The sequence below is a fragment of the Pan paniscus genome, chromosome 15, assembly GCF_029289425.2.
Source record: "Pan paniscus chromosome 15, NHGRI_mPanPan1-v2.0_pri, whole genome shotgun sequence".
In the NCBI taxonomy this organism is placed as follows: domain Eukaryota; kingdom Metazoa; phylum Chordata; class Mammalia; order Primates; family Hominidae; genus Pan; species Pan paniscus.
In genome coordinates, this window is record NC_073264.2 from 78,982,634 (window position 1) to 79,001,465 (window position 18,832).

The following is an 18,832-nucleotide window of genomic DNA, read 5'->3' on the forward strand; positions in this document are numbered from 1 at the left end:
GAGAAGATGTAGTTCTCTAGTGCCCAGGGGCAGGGACCACCAGGTAGTAGCTGAGACTGTGGTGAACTTGTTCCCTGGGAGCCAGATCACAGACATAGGGCCCGTCACTTGGGAGTGGGAGCCGCAGATGCTGTTTGAGGCAGAAGAGTTTCCATCTCCTCTTGCCCCCCTAGTATGCCAGTATCCCTCAGTGTTGCCTCTGGGCAAAACCTAGCTGGCAGCAAGTTGGCAAGGGAGCCTGGGAAATGGAAGTTCTTATAAGAGTAAGGGGATCGGGATGCCTCTCAGAACAAAGTGAAATGGTCAATGCAGCAACCACGTAGGGTAAAATAATGCTCTTGGCAGTTTTGGATAGGGATATCCCTGTTGATCTGGAATCCAGGCTGGAATACAAATTCAGCATTTGTGAGTAAAGATGCTTTTGATAGATGAATGTGGTGGAGTAGTTAAGATCACTAGAGAAGGTATATAGAGTTCAAAAAAAAAAAAAAAAAAACAGAAGAAGAAGAAAGAAGGCAAGGAAAAAAAACTGTGCAAAACATTGGGGGGTGAGCCCAAGAGGATAAGTTCATGAATCGGACTAAGAAAGCATGGTCAGAGAGATTGGAGGAAAACCAGGATTGAGCAATGCTGCTATATTCAGTGGAGAAAAGTTAAAGATGAAAGCACTATATTAGTTATCTAATGCTGCATAATGAGTCACCTCAAAACACAGTGAGCTTAAAACGACAGTCATGTGTTTTGCTCGTGAATTCGCAGTTTGGCCGGGGCTTGGTAGAGAAACTCATCTGTTTTATGCAGCTCTAGCTGGAGTAGCTTGACTGGGGGCTGGAGTGGCTCATTTCCTGGCTGGCAAGTTGGTGCTAGCTGTTGTCTGGGAGCTTAACTGGGGCTGTGGGCCAGGGCCTTAGTTCCTCTCCATATCAGCCTCTACATGGCTGCTTGGTCTTCCTCACAGCATGGCGGCTGGGTTCTAAGAGCAAGTGGCCCAAGAGAATAAGGCTGAAAGTACATCACAGTTTTATGACTCAGCCTTGGAAACTACATAGAATTACTTCTTTCTTACTCTTTTGGATGAAGCAGTCACAAAGGCCCCCTTAGTTAAGTTCAGGGTTGGGGAAATAGACTCTACCTCTTAATGGGAGAGTGGCAAGGTTCTAGAAGTGAATTAGAATGGGAGGTACTGTTGCAGCCATTTTGGAAAACATAGTCTGCCAGAATTCCTCAACGTTGTCATATGGGAGATCAAATCAGTAAAGCACTGGAAAGGGTATTTTGGATCTGGCGATTTAGGGTGGTTAGAAGGAGCAGCTACAGTGGCCTGATCAGGGTGAAAAAGAATTGAGACTCAAGGAAGTGGAGACTCTTCATGGAGAATGTACTGTTTTCAAATATTTAGCTGTGGAAGGTTTGGGAGAGTTAGGGTAGTGGTCAGAGCAGAGCATAGGATTAAATACTGAGGAGACTTCAGTGGAATCGTAGCTGATGGGGAAGGGGGCAGGTTGGGGATTCAGCAGAGAGAAGTAATTGCTAGATCAAGTCCTAAGGGAGATTCAAGTGACTGGGAATGAAGAACACAGGTGGAAACCTTAGCCTTTGTTTCGAGCCCAGTGGAAGGTGGGAAGGCTGGGTACAGATGAGTGTGTGGGGCAGAGGAGAGGGGGAGGGAAAGTGGGCAGCAGAGTGTGTAGCAGCCTGATAGCCTCTATTTTTTCTCTGAAGTGGGAGGTAAGACCATCTGCTGAGAATGAGGGGGTAGAAGGTAGCATTGGAGACTCAAGGTGGGTGAAGGTTTGGAACAGCTACTGTGTGCAGTGGAAAGGGAGCTGACCAGGGCAGGAGAGCAGGATTGCCGGGTGGCCCTGAGCATCCACCTACAAACCTGATTTTTCTAGCACACCTGTCAGCAGCTGTGGAGCAGCCATAGCTAGGAGAGACCTGGGAGACTTGGAGGATCCCAGGGTTTCCTGAATCCCAGAAGCCACTCCTGAGTCAGGCAGGAAGCTGCCTCTGTGTAGTAAAGCCATCAGGGCTCACTTGGACAGGGAGGACAGCTGTCACTTTTTCTCTGCGTTTTCTTGCTGGCTCCCTAAGTAATGGTTGCTGTAAGGTCAGAGCAATAATAGCAGTAATAAAGATTTGGCATCTTCCTCCCTGAGATAAGCATCACGTTTTTCTTGGGAAGCACAGCCTGGCAGGCTGTGTGCAGAGTACAGAGTGGCTCCTTAGTAGTGGCTGAGGCAGTTCTGGGGCTGGGACCACAAGGCAAACCTGAGACCCGCACTCATACCCTTCAGGAGAACAGCTGGAATGGAGGCCTGAGGCCACCACCCCATGGACCGTCAGGATTAGCAGCAGCACTGGGTAACACTGTCATCTCACTGGGCTTCGTCTCTGGTGGGAAAAGTCCTGCCTGGGTCTTTCTCTGGTACAAAACCAAGAAGGGCCCAACTGGAAGGCTCGTACTTGAAGTGAATATTTTGTTTTTCTGTGTTGAGACCGAAATGGTGTCTTATATTTAGGAATGACAATCCCAGAAAGGTATTAAGCATTCTTGGCTTGAAGAATGATTTCTAGGGGACATTTAGGGCTACCAGAAACTTAGGGACAGAGAGGAGGAAAAGCTACTTTTCTGCATAGCCTCTACGTCTCCTTTCATGCCAACTCCAGGTGTGGTGTGCCCTTATGCTTCTCTCCCACTGTTGTGCACTCTCCTCTGCCCCATAATTGATCACAGCCTGGTCTTAAGAGGAAAGCAATCTGATGAAAGCAATTCACAGTAAAGAGAGTGACTGATAGGCTTAACCTCTTTATATTTGCATCTTAAGAGGTGACCTTCTACACCCAAACTCATAACTACTGTGCATTTACAGGGTGATAGAGGTCTACAGGGGTGAGACTTTTGAGAGCAAGGGGGTGGTGACTACTGGTTGTGTCAGTTGGGATGCTTTCAGTTGGCTCTAAGAATCAGAAAATCCAACTGAAAGTGGTATAGCTAATATTAACCCATATTATCTCACATGTGAAGATGTCTGGAACTTGGGTCAGCTGTTCCAAGGCTGACAGCCCAGCACCTCATTGTAATGACTCAGACTCTTTCCATGTTTCACTCTGCTATCTCAGCTTCCTGGCTCGCCCTCCTGAGCGAGCACCGCACATAGTCCCAACACAGCTGCAACAGTTCCTGGTGTTACAAGTAGGGGACATCCTCATATTCTTTATCAGAAAAAAAAAAAAAAAGATCCCTATCAGAGTTCCCTTCATTTGTTATTGTCCAGAAGTAATGCCCACTCCCAAATCAGTCTTGGCAAGAAAACTGAGACCACCTTGATTGGCTTAAACCAATCATGACTCACCTTCTCAGACCTGCTATCCTTGAAGGACATGAAGGATGTACAAACTTGGGGTTGTGTTAGCCAGGATGATGGGGGAGATGGCTGTTGGTTTGGCCTCCAATAGCATGTACTACCCTAGAGTTTTGTGTCTACTGTGAACCTGGCAGTTTTGTGTCTCCTGTGAACCTTCTCCCTTGGAGAGGGGAGAGAGCCTCTAGGATAGACTGTTGAAGGATGGCAGGGAAGGGAGGCTGATTCTCAGTAAATGGTGTTCAGTGAATCTGATGGTGTCGATGACTTTGCACAAAAGAAAAAGGCAGAGCCAGGGATGTTTTTTCAGCTTTGTCATTATCACCTGATATTGTCCCTTTAATAGTTGGGGCAACTCTACTTCTAGATGCACGGCCAGTGACTCTTATTGATTTGAATGGCTGTCCAGAGCCAGACTAATTGGGCCCAGAGATTGGAATAATGATTCAGCAGGAGGGGGTGAACTGATGAAGCATAGTCCATCCGTCTGCTGGCGGGCTGGCTTTGCAGCAGTTCTTTTCTACCCACAATATTGGGGAGCTTAGCGGGCCATATCTCACTGCCATTCTCACTGCTTGAGGGCAGGGTAGGACTCAGATGATCCCTGAGCTGGGGGACTACCATAATCTCCAGGTCCTAATCACCCTGTATCACTCCCAGTTATTTCTCCAGCTTCTGAATTGATGAGGAACACTCCCTTGCCCTCTCACCCTAAGGAATCTAACTCATTGCCAAGTACTATGCCCTTCATGCACTACTGGGCCCCAAGGTGCTCAGCTATGTTGGGGTGGGACTCTTTGGCCTGAGCACTAAATCTGATCTATTGCTTGATGTCATCTGGCCCATCCCAAGGGTCTCAAAAAGTGAAAACCCATGGCAGTCATGTTTTTGACCTTTTCTGAGCAGCATTTTCAGTGCATTCTGTCTACCATCTTGTTTCTTCCCTTCCTTCCTTCCTTCCTTTCTTTTTTTTTTTTTTGACAGAGTCTCACTCTGTTGCCCAAGCTGGAGTGCAGTGGTGCGATCTCGGCTCACTGCAACCTCCACTGCCTGGGTTCGAGTGATTCTCCTACCTCAGCCTCCCAAGTAGCTGGGATTACAGGTATCTGCCACCACGCCTGGCTAATTTTTGTATTTTTAGTAGAGACGGGGTTTTGCCTTGTTGGCCAGGCTGGTCTTAAACCCTGACCTCAGGTGATCTGTCTGCCTCGGCCTCCCAAAGTGCTGGGATTACAGGCGTGAGCCACCACGTCCAGCCTCATCTTGTTTCTTTACTAAATGTGTTGTTTGAACAGTGGGTGGCTAGGCAATGTTTATGTCGGCACAGAATCCAACAGCGATTTTATTTTTTAAAATATTTATTAAAAAATATCCAGAGACGTGGGCCACCCAAGGAAACTTCTCTTCACCCTATAAATCTGTTTTCTAAAAAGCGTGTACTTTAATAACTTATCAGAACAAAGATAAACCCCGTGAATGGCAAGCTATGTACATCACTCTGAATTGATTTTCGATCCTTGTTGAACGTTCATTTTTACCAGTTTGGATCGGTACAGGCATTCTACTTAGTGTGCTGTTTTCCCATGGAACATTATTTCTTTTATAATGTACAGTAACTTGATAACAGTAACTTGCATTTCCAGTTGCATTTTACAGTTTACAAAGCTCCTTCTCTGCCTTATCTTGAGCTTCCTATTGTATTGTCCTATGTCGTTGTGTTGTGTTGCATGAGGCAGGGCTGCATAAAGAACGAACAAGAAAAGCCCAGGTCAGAGTTTGTTTTGACAATTCCTGTTTTCTACTATGTAAAATTGGCAAGAAAAGGATTAAATGAAAGTGTATGTGTAAAGTGTTCGTAGCACAGTGCCTGGCATGTAGTAGGAACTAAATAATGATAATTCCCTTTCTCTTTTGCTATTGTAAATAACAGTCAGTCGTTTTATTTCTTTTTCTTTTCTTGTTTTTTTTTTTTTCTATTTATTTATTTATTTATTTATTTTTTTAGATGGAGTCTCACTCTATTTATTGCCCAGGCTGGAGTACAGTGGCATGACCTAGGCTCACTGCAACCTCTGCCTCCTGGGTTCAAGCAATTCTCCTGCTTCAGCCTCCTGAGTAGCTGGGATTACAGGCACATGCCACTACACCTGGCTAATTTTTATATTTTTAGTAGAGATGGGGTTTCCCCATGTTGGCCAGGCTGGTCTTGAACTCCTGATCTCAAGTGATCTGTCCGTCTTGGCCTCCCAAAGTGGTGGGATTACAGGCGTGAGCTACCACGCTTGGCCCATTGACTAGTTTTCAAACTTATGTGTGACTCTTCATTTTTTCCATTATATTTCTGTGTGGCCCATGATTGATTTTTCCTCCTGCAAGCCAATGACCCTATAGGAAGATAGTCTTATTATTTTACCTTGAAGGAAGTATTAATTTTTAAATATACCTTGATTGATTCATAAGGTTCTAGATCAAGTAGAGAATTCTCAGGCATTCTGAAATTACGATTCCCCCAAATTCAGAAGTTATGGCTCTTTCCACTAAAACCTCAGAAATAGAAAAACTCATTTTCTTTGGATAACACATGTGAACATATAATTATCTCAGAGAAGCAGACAAACTCTTTGAAATATTCATTTGTTCATTCATTTACTCATTCATTCATTCATGTGAGTATTCAATAAACATCTGTGGAGTGTTGAGTAGGTGGTAGGCACTGGTGAAAACATTGGCTGTTAGAAGAATTTTATGGAGAAGATGCATTTTGGGAGAAAAATCAAAAAGTCAAATTGATAACAACACCTGTTTTATTTTAGTTGATTGCATGTGTTGTCAAAAAGAAAAATTGAAATGAATCTGCTTAAGGTGGGCTAAGTAGATTCATTTAAGAAGGGAGTTGAATGAAACCAGACGGTGAAACTGAGTTTTATTTTACTTTCTTCAGCCAAGAAAAGTCTAAAATGGCAGCAGCCCGAACTACTTGAACCCGACGACTCTTAACCTGACCCCCTCCCCACCCACTGAATTTCAAGGGGTTGGTGAACCCCTTGAATTATGTGCAAAATTATGTATGTTCATTTTCTGGGCTTCGTAGCGGGTATCAAGTTTTAAAATTGGTGACCTCCTATAAAGGGGATGATGACATTCCATAAATCTGAGAACCACTGACTTCTATTCAAAGAACCCCCTTCATTTTAAGTAACCAAGGAAGTGACCCACAACCCACAGGATGCCTTAGAAACCAGTTCGATGAGCACTGTAAAGTTTTCTGTGTTATGAATTAGCTTACTAATTAGTTACTAGCAATTAATATTAGTTAATATAATTGACTGCTTATGATTAATGATGTCAGGTATTACCAAGTGTTAATAATAATGAATAGTATTAATAATGACTAATTATGTAATTGATTAGTAACTGGAAAATCTTTAATGTGCCTTTCAGTGCTGCTTGGATATCAATGATAATTAAAAATTCCACAAAAAACAGTGACCATACAATAAATGATGAGGAATTACTGTTTGGCCAGAAGCTTCACCCCCAAGTAGAGACCTCACTGGGCTACAGGTAGCTCTCTGTGCATATCCAAGTCTGGCCTATGGTAATTACCTAGAGGGTAATCAGTAAATATTGATTGGACAAATGAGAGAGCCTCATTGTGGCCCCTTTCCTTGCCCCTCTCGGGCGAGACCCTCTGGAGTTGAGATTGGAACAAAATGCTGGAGAGCTTTTCTTGCCTGCATTCCAAGCCCAGAAAAGTGGAATTCAGGTGACTTAGATGGCATGGCTGGCCTCCGCCTGGGCCTGGGGGAATCACTTCTGTTTCCCGTTCACTTGCTCTGCATCTGCTCTGGTTGCTGCCAAGGGCCATCTGAGGGCACTGTGACGAGATGTGATGTCTGGAGGCTGCGGTGCCCAGGTGCCAGGGCTTGAGGCATACACTCCAGGCCTCTCTGTTGCCCCCTCTCCCTTCTAGTCTTGCGTGATACAAACAAAACATAAACTAAATCAATTATCATAAGGTCACAGGTCTAGCCCATGAAAGACCAGACAAAACTCAAAAGAAATTAAACTACAGCCAAATGTAATTAAAAGAAGTTTTGGTAGAAATTGAGCATGATAACACGGTGCGATGACTCTTTTTGGAATGGCGTCTGGTACATCACCCAGGACATAGGGCTTGAAAACAAAGCTGTAAATGCCTTGTAGTTAATAGTCTGGCTTTAGATTGATTTCTTTTGCCAACACAGCATTGGGCAAAATATCACAGAACAGGGCAAAAAGAAGCATGAGACAAGGCTTTTATTTGGGGCTCAGTAAGTCTTTCTGGAAAGATGGGAAGGGGAAGGTCTTTTGGTACCAACAGGCCCACAGCTTGTTAGTTCTTATTGCCATCTGCTATAGCCAGGGTTAGAGATGGTTGTTCTCAGGTAACTCGGACTGTCATTTATACTAAGAATTACTGGGTCAATCAGTCAATGTTCTCCCCAGGCCTGGCTTCGAATGCCAGCAGGAGAGCTTATGGGAGATCAGGGCCCTTCTGTTTCCCTCCCAGAATTCTGGAACACCTCCTATGTCCCTGGTATCACCCTTGCTCACCCACTACAGAGCCATCATCCAGGAACTTGGGCACCCATCTCAAATCCAGGGCCCTGGTGGTGGGGCAGCCTTAGGATTGTGTCCCTGCTCATGGCAGGGGCTGTGGTATGCTGTGCACAGATCACTAGGCCCTTCTTTAATTTCACATCATTAAACTGACCCCTGAATGCCAGATACATCTTCTAAAACCCCCTCTTAACATGTCATCACTCAAGAATCCACAGTGGAGTCAAATTGCCAAAAATCTAAGCTTTTCATCCAAGTGGTCAAATTCCTTCTCTCTGTCTCCTCTTGTCTTATCCAGCCTTGTTTTCTTATTCCAATTTAGTTTTTTATTATGAAACGTTTTAGACGTACAGAAAGTATAGAAAATAGTATTATAAATGTTCAAGCACCAAACATTCAACTTAAGAAATAAAGTAATGACAGTTACATTTGCAGCACCCTCCCAGTGCTTTGTGAACAGAGCAGAACAGATTGGGGAGCAGCCACAGCAGCAGTTGAGCTAAGTGTTTCAGAGCAAGGGCTGTGGAGTTGGCTGTGGAATTCCCAGGGGGAATTCTAGCTCGGTACTTCCTTGCTGGGCAGATTTTGTGAAAATCATATAACCCCTCAGAGCCTCAAATTCCTCATCTATAAAATGGGATAGCACTTTGGTAGGCTGAGGCAGGAGGACTGCTTGAGGACAGGAGCTTGAGACCAACCTGGGCAACACAGTGAGACTCTGTCTCTCCAAAAAAATTAAAAAAATTAGCTGGGCATGGTGATGCACATCTGTAATCCCAGCCACTCAGGAGGCTGAGGTGGGAGGATCAATTGAGCCTTGGAGGTGAACTGTGATCGATCAAACCACTGCACTCCAGTCTGGGCTACAGAGTGACAGCTTGTCTAAACAACAGAAAAGGGATGATAAGATGTGTATCTGTGTGCCTCCCAGAGTTGTTGCAAGGATTAAATTTAGTAGTAAGTAAAGTGCTTAGTTTACTATTCACAGTAGCAAAGATGTGGAATCAACCCAAATGCCCATCAATGAGAGACTGGATAAAGAAAATGTGGTAGATATACACCATGGAATACTATGCAACCATAAAAAGGAACGAGATCATGTCCTTTGCAGGGTCATGGATGAAGCTGGGAGCCATTATCCTCAGCAAACTAATGCAGGAACAAAAAACCCAAACACCGCTTGTTCTCACTTATAAGTGGGAGCTGAACAATGAGAACACATGGACACAGGGAGGGGAACAACACACCTGGGGCCTGTTGGGCGAGGGTTGGGGGGTGGGGGAGAGCATTAGGAAAAAGAGCTAATGCATGCCAGGCTTAATACCTAGGTGATGGGTTGATAGGTGCAGTAAACCACCATGGCACACGTTTACCTATGAAACAAGCCTGCACATCCTACACACATATCCCAGAACTTAAAAAATAAAATTAAAAAAAAAAATAAGTGCTTAGTTAGTGCTGGGTACGAGGGGAACCCTCAGCAAGTGGTAGTCATGGTTACCGATGCTGGCTGTTGGGCTATCATCATCTTGGACTTGGTGCAGAGTACCAAGCTTATGGGAGAGCAGGAGCCTACTATGTTTCCCTCCTGGAATTCAGAGGAGGGATGGGCCCCAGGGGAGCAGTTTCCCTTACTCTAGGGGAGAACCAGGCAGGAAGTAGGGAATGTCCCTTGGTGTGTGCTGTGGGCCAAATGACTGGGGTGCTTGTTGGATTTCAGGTGCTCATTCTGGCTGTGAAGCAGCTATTCCCAGAGTTTGAGTTTATGTGGCTTGTGGATGAAGCCAAGAAGAACCTGCCTTTGGAGTTGGATTTCCTCAATGAAGGGAGGAATGCTGAGAAGGTGTCCCAGATGCTCAAGCATTTTGACTTCTTGAAGGTAGGTGGGACGATGCAATGCGGGGTGTGGTGGTCTGGTGGAAGAGTGTAGCGGTATATGGGTCCCTGCCTTGAGCATCCCTTTCAGGACATAATTGGGACATCTTCTTCCTGAGTCCTCTTACTGAGGATGAATGACGTCACTGGTGATGTGCATTAAATCCCTTGAAGGCAATTTGCAAAGAAATATCAAGTGTGATTGTTGACCCATTAGTCAATTAAACAGATGTTTATTGAATAATCGACAACTACAAGACACTGAGCCTTAGCCAAGAACCTATATGCCGTGGTCTCTGCCTCCGTGAGGCATGGGATGGTGATGATGATGGCGATGCTGATAGCTAACACTACTGTACGCTGGGACTGTTTTAAACACATGTGTTTTACCTTGGCTCATACAGTTGGTTCTGCTGTAACAAAACATATGTGTCCCTAGAAATACTGCAGTTATGGAAAATCACATAACAGAAACCACAGAGCTTATGGGGAAAATAGAGTTAGGGGCACAACACTCAAAAAAATTCATCAGTGGCTGGGCACAGTGCCTCACACCTGTAATCCCAGCACTTTGGGAGGCTGAGGCAGGTGGATCACCTGAGGTCAGGAGTTCGAGACCAGCCTGGCCAACATGGTGAAACCTCGTCTCTACTAAAAATATAAAAATTAGCCTGGCGTGGTGGTGTGTGCCTGTAATCCCAGCTGCTTGGGAGGCTGAAGCAAGAGAATCAGTTGAACCCGGGAGGTGGAGGTTGCAGTGAGCTGAGATCACGCCACTGCATTCAAGTCTGGGCAACAAGAGTGAAACTCCGTCTCAAAAAAAAAAAAAAGAAAAAAAAAGAAAAAAAATTCATCGGTAATACAGTAATATAGGAAAGAAAAGAAGATAGGAATGAATAAAAACCAGTAGCATAGTTTTACACATGTTAAATGGCTAAGAAATACATAAGACCACAATACACATGGCACTTTACCTTGAGCCTGCTGTGGAAGTGGGCATCAGAAGGGTTGCTGCTTGTTAGTTTTGTGGGGTGGTGGGAGGAGTCCTTTGAAATGGGACGGAGGCCGGGCATGGTGGCTGATGGCAGTAATCGCAGTTCTTTGGGAGGCGGAGGTGGGCAGATCACTTGAGGGAAGGAGTTCAAGACCAGCCTGGCCAACATGGTGAAACCCTGTCTCTACTAAAAATACAAAAAGTAGCTGGGCATGGTGGTGCACTCCTGTAATCTCAGCTACTCGGGAGGCTGAGACAGGAGAATCGCTTGGACCCAGGAGGTAGACGTTGTAGTGAGCTGAGATCATAGCATTGCATTGCAGCCTGGGCAACAGAGCGAGACTGCGTCTCAAGGAACAACAACAACAACAACAAAAAAGAAATGGGACAGAAAGTTGTAAGGCCAGATGTGGGTGACTCACCGACTCGCAGCGATGTCGAGGTGTGTTTGTTTTGTGTATTCCAATGTGGCACGGCTCTGCTGGATGCAGCTTTCTGCATTCACAGTGTTTCTCGCGGATGATAGTACACATAAGCACATCCAAAATTTGCATTATGATCAAACTGTTCCCTAACATATCAATTGCATTGGAACAAATTTGTGTTTTCAAAACAAGTATTATAGCAGAACTGTTCTATGTAATAAGAGACACTTAATGTGGGAAACAATATCAGATAATATGAAGTCGCAGCTGTCAGTGCCCCATGAGAAGTACGGCTTCTACGTGCTCTGAGGATTCAGAAGTAGGGACTCCCATGGCCTACTGGGTCAGGGCAGGCTCTGCTGAGAAGTTGGCACTAGAGCTGGTGTTTTTTTTTTTTTTTTTTTTTTGAGACAGAGTCTCGCTCTGTTGCCCAGACTGGAGTGCAGTGGCGCGATCTCAGCTCACTGCAGTCTCCGCCTCCTGGGTTCAAGTAATTCTCCTGTCTCAGTCTCCCAAGTAGCTGGGATCATAGGCATGTGCCACCATGCCTTACTAATATTTGTATTTTTTTTTTTTTAGTAGAGATGGGGTTTCACCATGTTGTCAGGCTAGTCTTGAACTCCCGACCTCAAATGATTTGCCCACTTTGGCCTCCCGAAGTGCTGAGATTACAGGTGTGAGCCACTGCTCCTGGCCCTGGAGCTGGTCCTTTTTTTTTTTTTTAATTAATTATTTTATTATTATGATTTTTCTGAGTCAGAGTCTCACTCTGTCACCCAGGCTGGTGCACAGTGGTGCAATCTCTGCTCACTGCAACCTCCACCTCCCGGGTTCAGGCGATTCTCCTGCCTCAGCCTCCTGAGTAGCAGGACTACAGGTGTGTGCCACCACACCTGGCTAATTTTTGTATTTTTAGTAGAGACACGGTTTTGCCATTTTGGCCAGGCTGGTCTCAAACTCCTGACCTCAAATGATCCGCCTGCCTCGGCCTCCCAAAGTGCTGGGATTATAGGCGTGAGCCACCGCGCCCGGCCGGAGCTGGTCTTTAAGGACCATCCTGGTGTTCTCTCAGGGCACACAGGAACTGGGGAGAGAGATGTATGCCACACCACTGTTCTTCCAACACATTTGTCCTTCCTGAGGTGTATGCCTATTAAAACAGGGTTACCCCCTTTATCCCAACAGTGCAGGGCTTGGAGGGCTCTTCTGGTTGTCTACACTGAGCTTAGCTTCCAACTCTAGGACGGATCACCCTTCCCTCTTCTTTACCAGGCCTGGAGAATGCACGAGAGGGGTCACCAAGCCCTCAGGAGCTCCATGTGCAGGTTCTAGAGCCAACAGTCAAGCTGTGCTATTCTTGGGGAGGATGGCTCAGAACATTGGATCAGGGAGAAGGGACTCTCTCATTCTTCCCTAACGTGTCCTTTTGGCTTTTGAAGACATCATGAGAAATGGAGGAAGTGTTTATATTTTTGCTCTCCTGATTGACTAACAGGGATGGAATGACTGAAGATGTGTCTATTCTAACCACTTGAGAATCCACGGGAGGAAGAACCGCAGCTGTGTTGATCAGTGCAGTGTATTGACACATTGACTGTGGTGGAAGATAGAGCCCATGAAGTTTAGCTCTTTGTGTGTGGTGAGGGTTGGGTACGTCTCCATACTCCCAGTATGCTTGACTGGCATTTTGTTGGCTGCCATTGTCGGTGTGGATGTACAGACCCTCTTGTGTGTGTAAATCCAGGAGTGCAGCCTAGATCTGGTGTCACTGCCCCAGCCTTGGAGCTCAAACCACCAGTTCAGTGAAAACTTGGCTCTTTGAGACAAGTGATAATGTTAACTAATTAGCATAATGCTATAGAGTCTAAGACATGCTTCTACTTGCTTATTCCATTTCTTTTATTCCCGAGCTTGTTGCTGTGCTGGGAGCTGAGGTTTGTCCCTGCTCTGGAAAACTTCTCATCTAGTGGAGGGACAGACACAGCAATGTGTTGTTGTAGTGCAGGTTTGTTAGCACCATGACAGGCATTCATCTGTGTTTCTGTGGATTCCCAAGAGGAAGTACGTAATTCTACCCAGGATAAAGGGCTCTGGTGAGTGCTTCTAAGAAGTATTGACTATAGGCAATATATATTGATTATTTCTTCTTCATCAGGAGCTGCTGCATTGAACAGTCTGCAGGTACTATGGTGTTGAGTCCTTGCAGCAGGCATCAGCCCATATTGCAGAGGACAGTTTGAGTAGAGGAGCTAGGGCAACATCCCAGATTTTCTGACTTCAAGTGTGGTGCTCCTCTCAGGATACTCTGCTGCCATTTACCGGCAGGGGTGCCCCTCAGAGCCAGAACTATGAGCCAGACAGAACCGTCTCCTCTACTGTTCCCATGGAAACAGCAAAATTGTCTCCTGGCTGGGGCCAACTGGCAAGTGCCAGACCAAGACATGCAATAATAACAATAACACACATTTTTCAAATGAAGATGCCAAATGGGTAAATAATGAATATACCAATTTGACCTGCTGTTTCCAAAACTTGCACACCCTTCCTAAGACAGTGGTGGAATTAAGGCTCTTGAGTAATTAATTTTGCCTAAACACATAACAAGGGGGAAGTGAATTTTGCACTGTGAACCCAGTTCAGCTCTTAAAACTGGAGATAGACTGCTTTTGCACACTGGCTCCCGAACACAACATCTGTGCATAATTAAGCCTCAGCAAAGACTTTACCTCTCAGTGTGTGAGGCATCTTCTGGTGCTTATGTGCGGTTTAAGAACCTCAGCCCTGTGCTATAAATCTCCCAGGCTCAGACAAGCACTGAATGCAAATATGGCGTCAGGGGGACTGGGAGAGGGTGAGGGGGCAGCTAGGCTGAATGATTAAGGCCAGGCTTAGTGGATCTGGCAGCAGAGCGTATGTGCCAGGGGATGGAAACAGGACAAGTGGTAGGGTTTGTGACTCACCTGGGGACAAGGTGGCAGGGGAGAAGCTTTATAACCACAGGGTTTGGGACTGGAAGTGATGAGAACATTTCTATATGTGTGGAGGTGGGGATAGGTGTGCAGGGCCATGCCAGGGTTCCTTAGTGTGAGGTAAGGAGCCCAGGACTCTAGAAATTGTGGACAAACCCTGAGGAGATGTGCATGCTTTTTGGGAAGTATGATAACTTCCCATGAATCTCACAGATTAGGAACTACAGATGGATAGTAATTAACATATAACTTTTTTTTTTGCAGAGTGCTTTATATTCTTTAATTCTTTAATTCTTACAACAGCCTCACAAGGGAGGTGCCATAATCACCCCCATATCATCAGTTGGGAGACTGAGGCTCAGAGCTATCAACCCTTTGGGCAGGGTCACAAGGCTTACCACTAAGGGGAGGGAATAGAGGTAGCCTGCTCCAGAGCCTGCATGTTCACCCTCCATATGGTTTTGCTCTGTGGGGAAGTTGTGAATTCCAGTGAACCGTCTAGAGCATACCTCTCAGCCCTGGTGTGTATCAGAGCCCTCTGTGAAACTCGATGTGGCTGTCCTAAGAGCAATCGATGTTTTTTCCAGCAGCTGCTAGTGTCTGGTTCCATGTTGAGTGCCAGTACTCTGCTCATAGTAGTGGGAAATGGGGGCGGAGGTGGGGTTGTGCTTCCACTGTAACCATTATCACCATATTTTTGGTGGAGAAACTGGTGTTCAGAGAGGTTATATAACTTACCCACAGTCACACAGCTTTTAGGTGGCAGAGCCGGGGCTCCAGCCAGCAGCCTGACTCCAAATCTGCCGGTCTGACTGCAGGTCTCCAGGCCTTCTGCTGTGCTGGACTCAGGCTCCAGGAGGACTGTGGGCCTAGGGTGATGGGCGCTGTCTCAGACAAGCCAGGTGCAGCCTGTTTCGTGGGCACGTTGACCAAAGCATAGAAACAAAGCAGAAATGTGAGGTCAGGGCCAGACTGTGAGGCTGAGGCCCAGGGTCTTGGGCTAAAACTTCTCTAATTGGTGCCCTCCTTCTTGGGGTCCAGATTGGCATCCGTGTGGGAGGCAGGAGGAGCCCACAGGAGGGAGGCCTCTGCTCTGTGGCAAAGAGGTAGAACCTGGACCCAGGGGTCCTAATGGTCAGGGTGTGACCCTGCTGGTGGGGCTGCTGAGCACCCTGGCCATGAGCTCCTTAGAGTTTCAGTTTGCTTTGTTTGGGGGTGGGATGGGGGAGTGCGGGGTGCTTATTGACTCTTTCAAATTTCTCTTTTTCATTTTTTCCTTCTTTGATGGAAGAAGCATAGGACAGGAAATGTGGGCGCTCACTTCACCCCACACCCCCAGGTCCTCCTGCCCATCTGGTGATTTAGGCGCAGCTCACTTTTTTAACTGAGCAGGAGCAGTTTGGCATTTTGCAGTCATGTCCACGTTATGTCTGTCCAGGGGCACCTGTGGTTCTGAAGCTCCCATGACAAATTCCACTGTTTCCCAGGTTTGATATTTTAGTCATTTCAGATTTAAGCAGCAGAAGCAAGGGGCACATTCTGTGGTTAGACTGGAATGGTGATGTTTGCAGGGAGACCAAAAAGGGGGAAACCGCAGTACACCCAGGACCCTGATGCACAAGCACAGAGAAGCTCCAGCCTGTGGGTTTTCTGTTTCCACCTGTGACTCTTTACTAGCTGGTTTTTTTTTTTTTTTTTTTTGAGATGGAATCTCACTCCCTCTGTCACCGTGGCTGGAGTACAGTGGCGTATTCTTCACCCACTGCAACCTCCGTCTCCCAGGTTCTAGCGATTCTCTTTCCTCAGCCTCAGTGATCTGCCCTCCTCGGCCTCTCAAAGTGCTGGGATTACAGGTGTGAGCCACTGCGCCCAGCCCCTCGCTGTTTTTTAAGCTGCCTCTGGCGGGGCTGGCTAGAGATTTGACCTCTTGTCTCCAGAGCCTTAGGGGCCCACTGTCAAACGTAGGTTTACAAACAAACCCAAGGGAAGAATTTAACCCGAAAATATGTCCCATTCATTTGGAAGCCATGAACAAAAACAACAGGCAGGGCACGGTGGCTCACGCCTGTAATCCCAGCACTTTGAGAGGCTGAGGCAGGAGGATCTCTTGAGTCCAGGAGTTCAAGGCTGCAGTGCGCTATGATGATGCCACAGCATTCCAGCCTGGGTGACAGAATGAGACCCTGTCTCTAAAGAAACCGACAAAGCAACAATAGCAAACATGCACTCACTTTTTTAAAAAGAAACTTTTTGAAAAATGCCAAGCAAGTCTAAATTTTAAGTTCAAAGTATCAGTTTCACAGATTTCTCTATTGGCCCAGATTTTCAAATGGCAGAAACCGCAGTCAAGCAGCAAACCAAAATAACACCTTGCTTTCTGGTGGAAACTTTGTTCCAACTAGAGCATTTCACTTGTATGTACAGCCCCCATTTATCCTCAGAGGTCCTTACTGAGATAGGGCAGAAACAATTCTGCTTTCCAGTGAGGAAGACTGGGATGTAAAGAAGTTAAGTGGCTAGTCTAAGACACAACAGTATTAGCAGAATTAGGAACAGGAAATAGGTCTGTTGACTTGAGGGCCACTATGTTATTGCTAGATGAATTTGGGTGGTCAGGGTAAAGGAAAATCTTACTCTCCAAAACATTTGAAAAAGCTGCCCATGTTTCTTTATTTGTAAGAGGAAATAAACTCCTCACAATGTGGGGGAAACTCGGCATGCTGGAAGCCCAGTAACCCCTCCCTCCTGGCTGTGGGGGTACTGGTGGGTGTCCCTTGCTCACATGGCAGCCTGGTTGCATTCTAGTCTCTTGCCTGCTCCTGGAGAAATCTGTTCTCTTTTTGGTTTTTGAGTGTTGTGAGAGTCAGAGAGGGTTGGAGAGTGTATGTTAGTAATGCATTTGTCTGTAGGCAACTGAAAGCCTCATTTAGAGTGCCTTAAACAAAAGAATTTGTTGTCTTCACATAGCAAGAAGGTTTGCAGTGGTTGCCTACTGACATATGGTTTTGGTGGTTTAACAGTACCAGAGCTGGCTTCTCAGATTTTTAAATTTTTTTATTTTTCCTCATTGTTGCAAGATGGCTGCTACAGCACCAACAGTCACATTCACATTCACTTTTGAGGCAGGAAGAGAAGTGGAAGAAGAGTAGCACTATGCAAATTCCCCCCTTTTTTTAAATCAAGGAAATAAAAACCTTCCCAGAATCCCCTAGCAGGTTTCCATTTTTGTTCATAAGTCAGAACTATGTCACATGGCCATACCTACTATAAAGCAGGCAAGGAAAGTATTTAGGTTTTTTATTTGTTTGTTTGTTTTCAGACAGGATCTTGCTCTGTTGTCCAGGCTGGAGTGCAGTGGTGTGATGTATAAGGTCACAGCACACTGTGGCTTTGACAGCGATCCTCCCACCTTAGCCTCCCAAGCTGGGATCACAGGCACGCACCACTATGCCTGGCTAATTTTTGTATTTATTGTAGAGACAGGGTTTCGCCACGTTGCCCAGGCTGGTCTTGAACTTCTGAGCTCAAGCAATCCACCTGCCCCAGCCTCCCAAAGTGCTGGGATTATAGGTGTGAGCCACCCCGCCTGGCCCCAGTATTTGGTTTTTTTCATCTCTAGGGAAGAGGAGGGTTGGGAATAGATGTTGGGTTAATATCCAATGTTGTCTGCCCCAGGAAACATGTTTTCCTACAGGAAACAGGCATGAGAAACAAAATTTATCATCTGGTTAAAACTCAGTCATTTGCTCAATACACACAATGCACCCATTACCTGGGTGAAATATTGGAGGCAGAGGGAGGAGTCCGAAGTAGGCCTGGTGGCGGGATGGGGAGAGGAAATATCCTTAACAGCAATGCCCAGGTGTGAGGTGTTCCAACATTTTCCTCCCAAGTCCCAACTTTAGTTTTGTCTCTTAACAGCATTAGAAGGCACTGAGGAGAGTTGGCAAAGCCGGTATCTAAAGGAGTGGGCGGAGGCCTGCTGAGCAGAGGTGGAGTAGCCGGCCTCCCTCTTGGCCTGGCTGTCCCATCCCCACTGTCACCCCTGAGGTCCCTCCCGGGCCTCTTCTCCCTTGCTCTGGGAGGAGCCTCTGTTGCTGTCTGGCTCACTGTGCCGCATTGTCATCCTTGCCCGATCCCCAGCTTCCCCAGACCATCTGACCTGTCCCTTCCTATCCCAGGTCCCCCGAATCCACTGGGACCTGTCCACGGAGCGGGTCCTCCTGATGGAGTTTGTGGATGGCGGGCAGGTCAATGACAGAGACTACATGGAGAGGAACAAGATCGACGTCAATGAGGTGAGGTCAAGAGCTCAGGGCTGCTGTGCCGGGGAACGTGGGCTTGGTCAAGGCTGCCCAGGAAGTGCCTGTGTGTCCAGGTGAGGCCTCAGAGTCTGGCCCCCTTGTCTTTAATGGGGCCCATTGTCTGGAGAATTATAAACTTTGAGCAAGAAAGATTCTTTCAGGTCATTTAGGCCAACCGTGTGCACACAGCGGCCTGCAGGGACATGCTGAGCCCCTTCTGCCATTACCTGCTTTTCCTTTGTACCATCTGAGCCCCACAAAGCTAAGCGGCCACAGAGAACAATGATGCAAAATCAGT

General features: G+C 46.3%; 1 protein-coding gene across 5 annotated transcripts in view; it reads left to right on the plus strand.

Moving 5' to 3' along the window:
* Window positions 1-18,832, plus strand: part of ADCK1 (aarF domain containing kinase 1) — a 139,833-nt gene that overhangs the window by 95,265 nt on the left and 25,736 nt on the right. For 3 of the 5 annotated variants that reach the window (XM_003808886.4, XM_003808887.4, XM_034937935.3), the window contains 2 exons: window positions 9,688-9,846; window positions 18,412-18,528. In XM_003808886.4, the coding sequence (XP_003808934.2) occupies window positions 9,688-9,846; window positions 18,412-18,528 (276 nt within the window). Of the gene's footprint in view, window positions 1-9,687; window positions 9,847-18,411; window positions 18,609-18,832 lie in introns of all 5 variants that reach the window. The other 2 variants (XM_034937936.3, XM_008960989.4) reach the window with 2 other exon arrangements.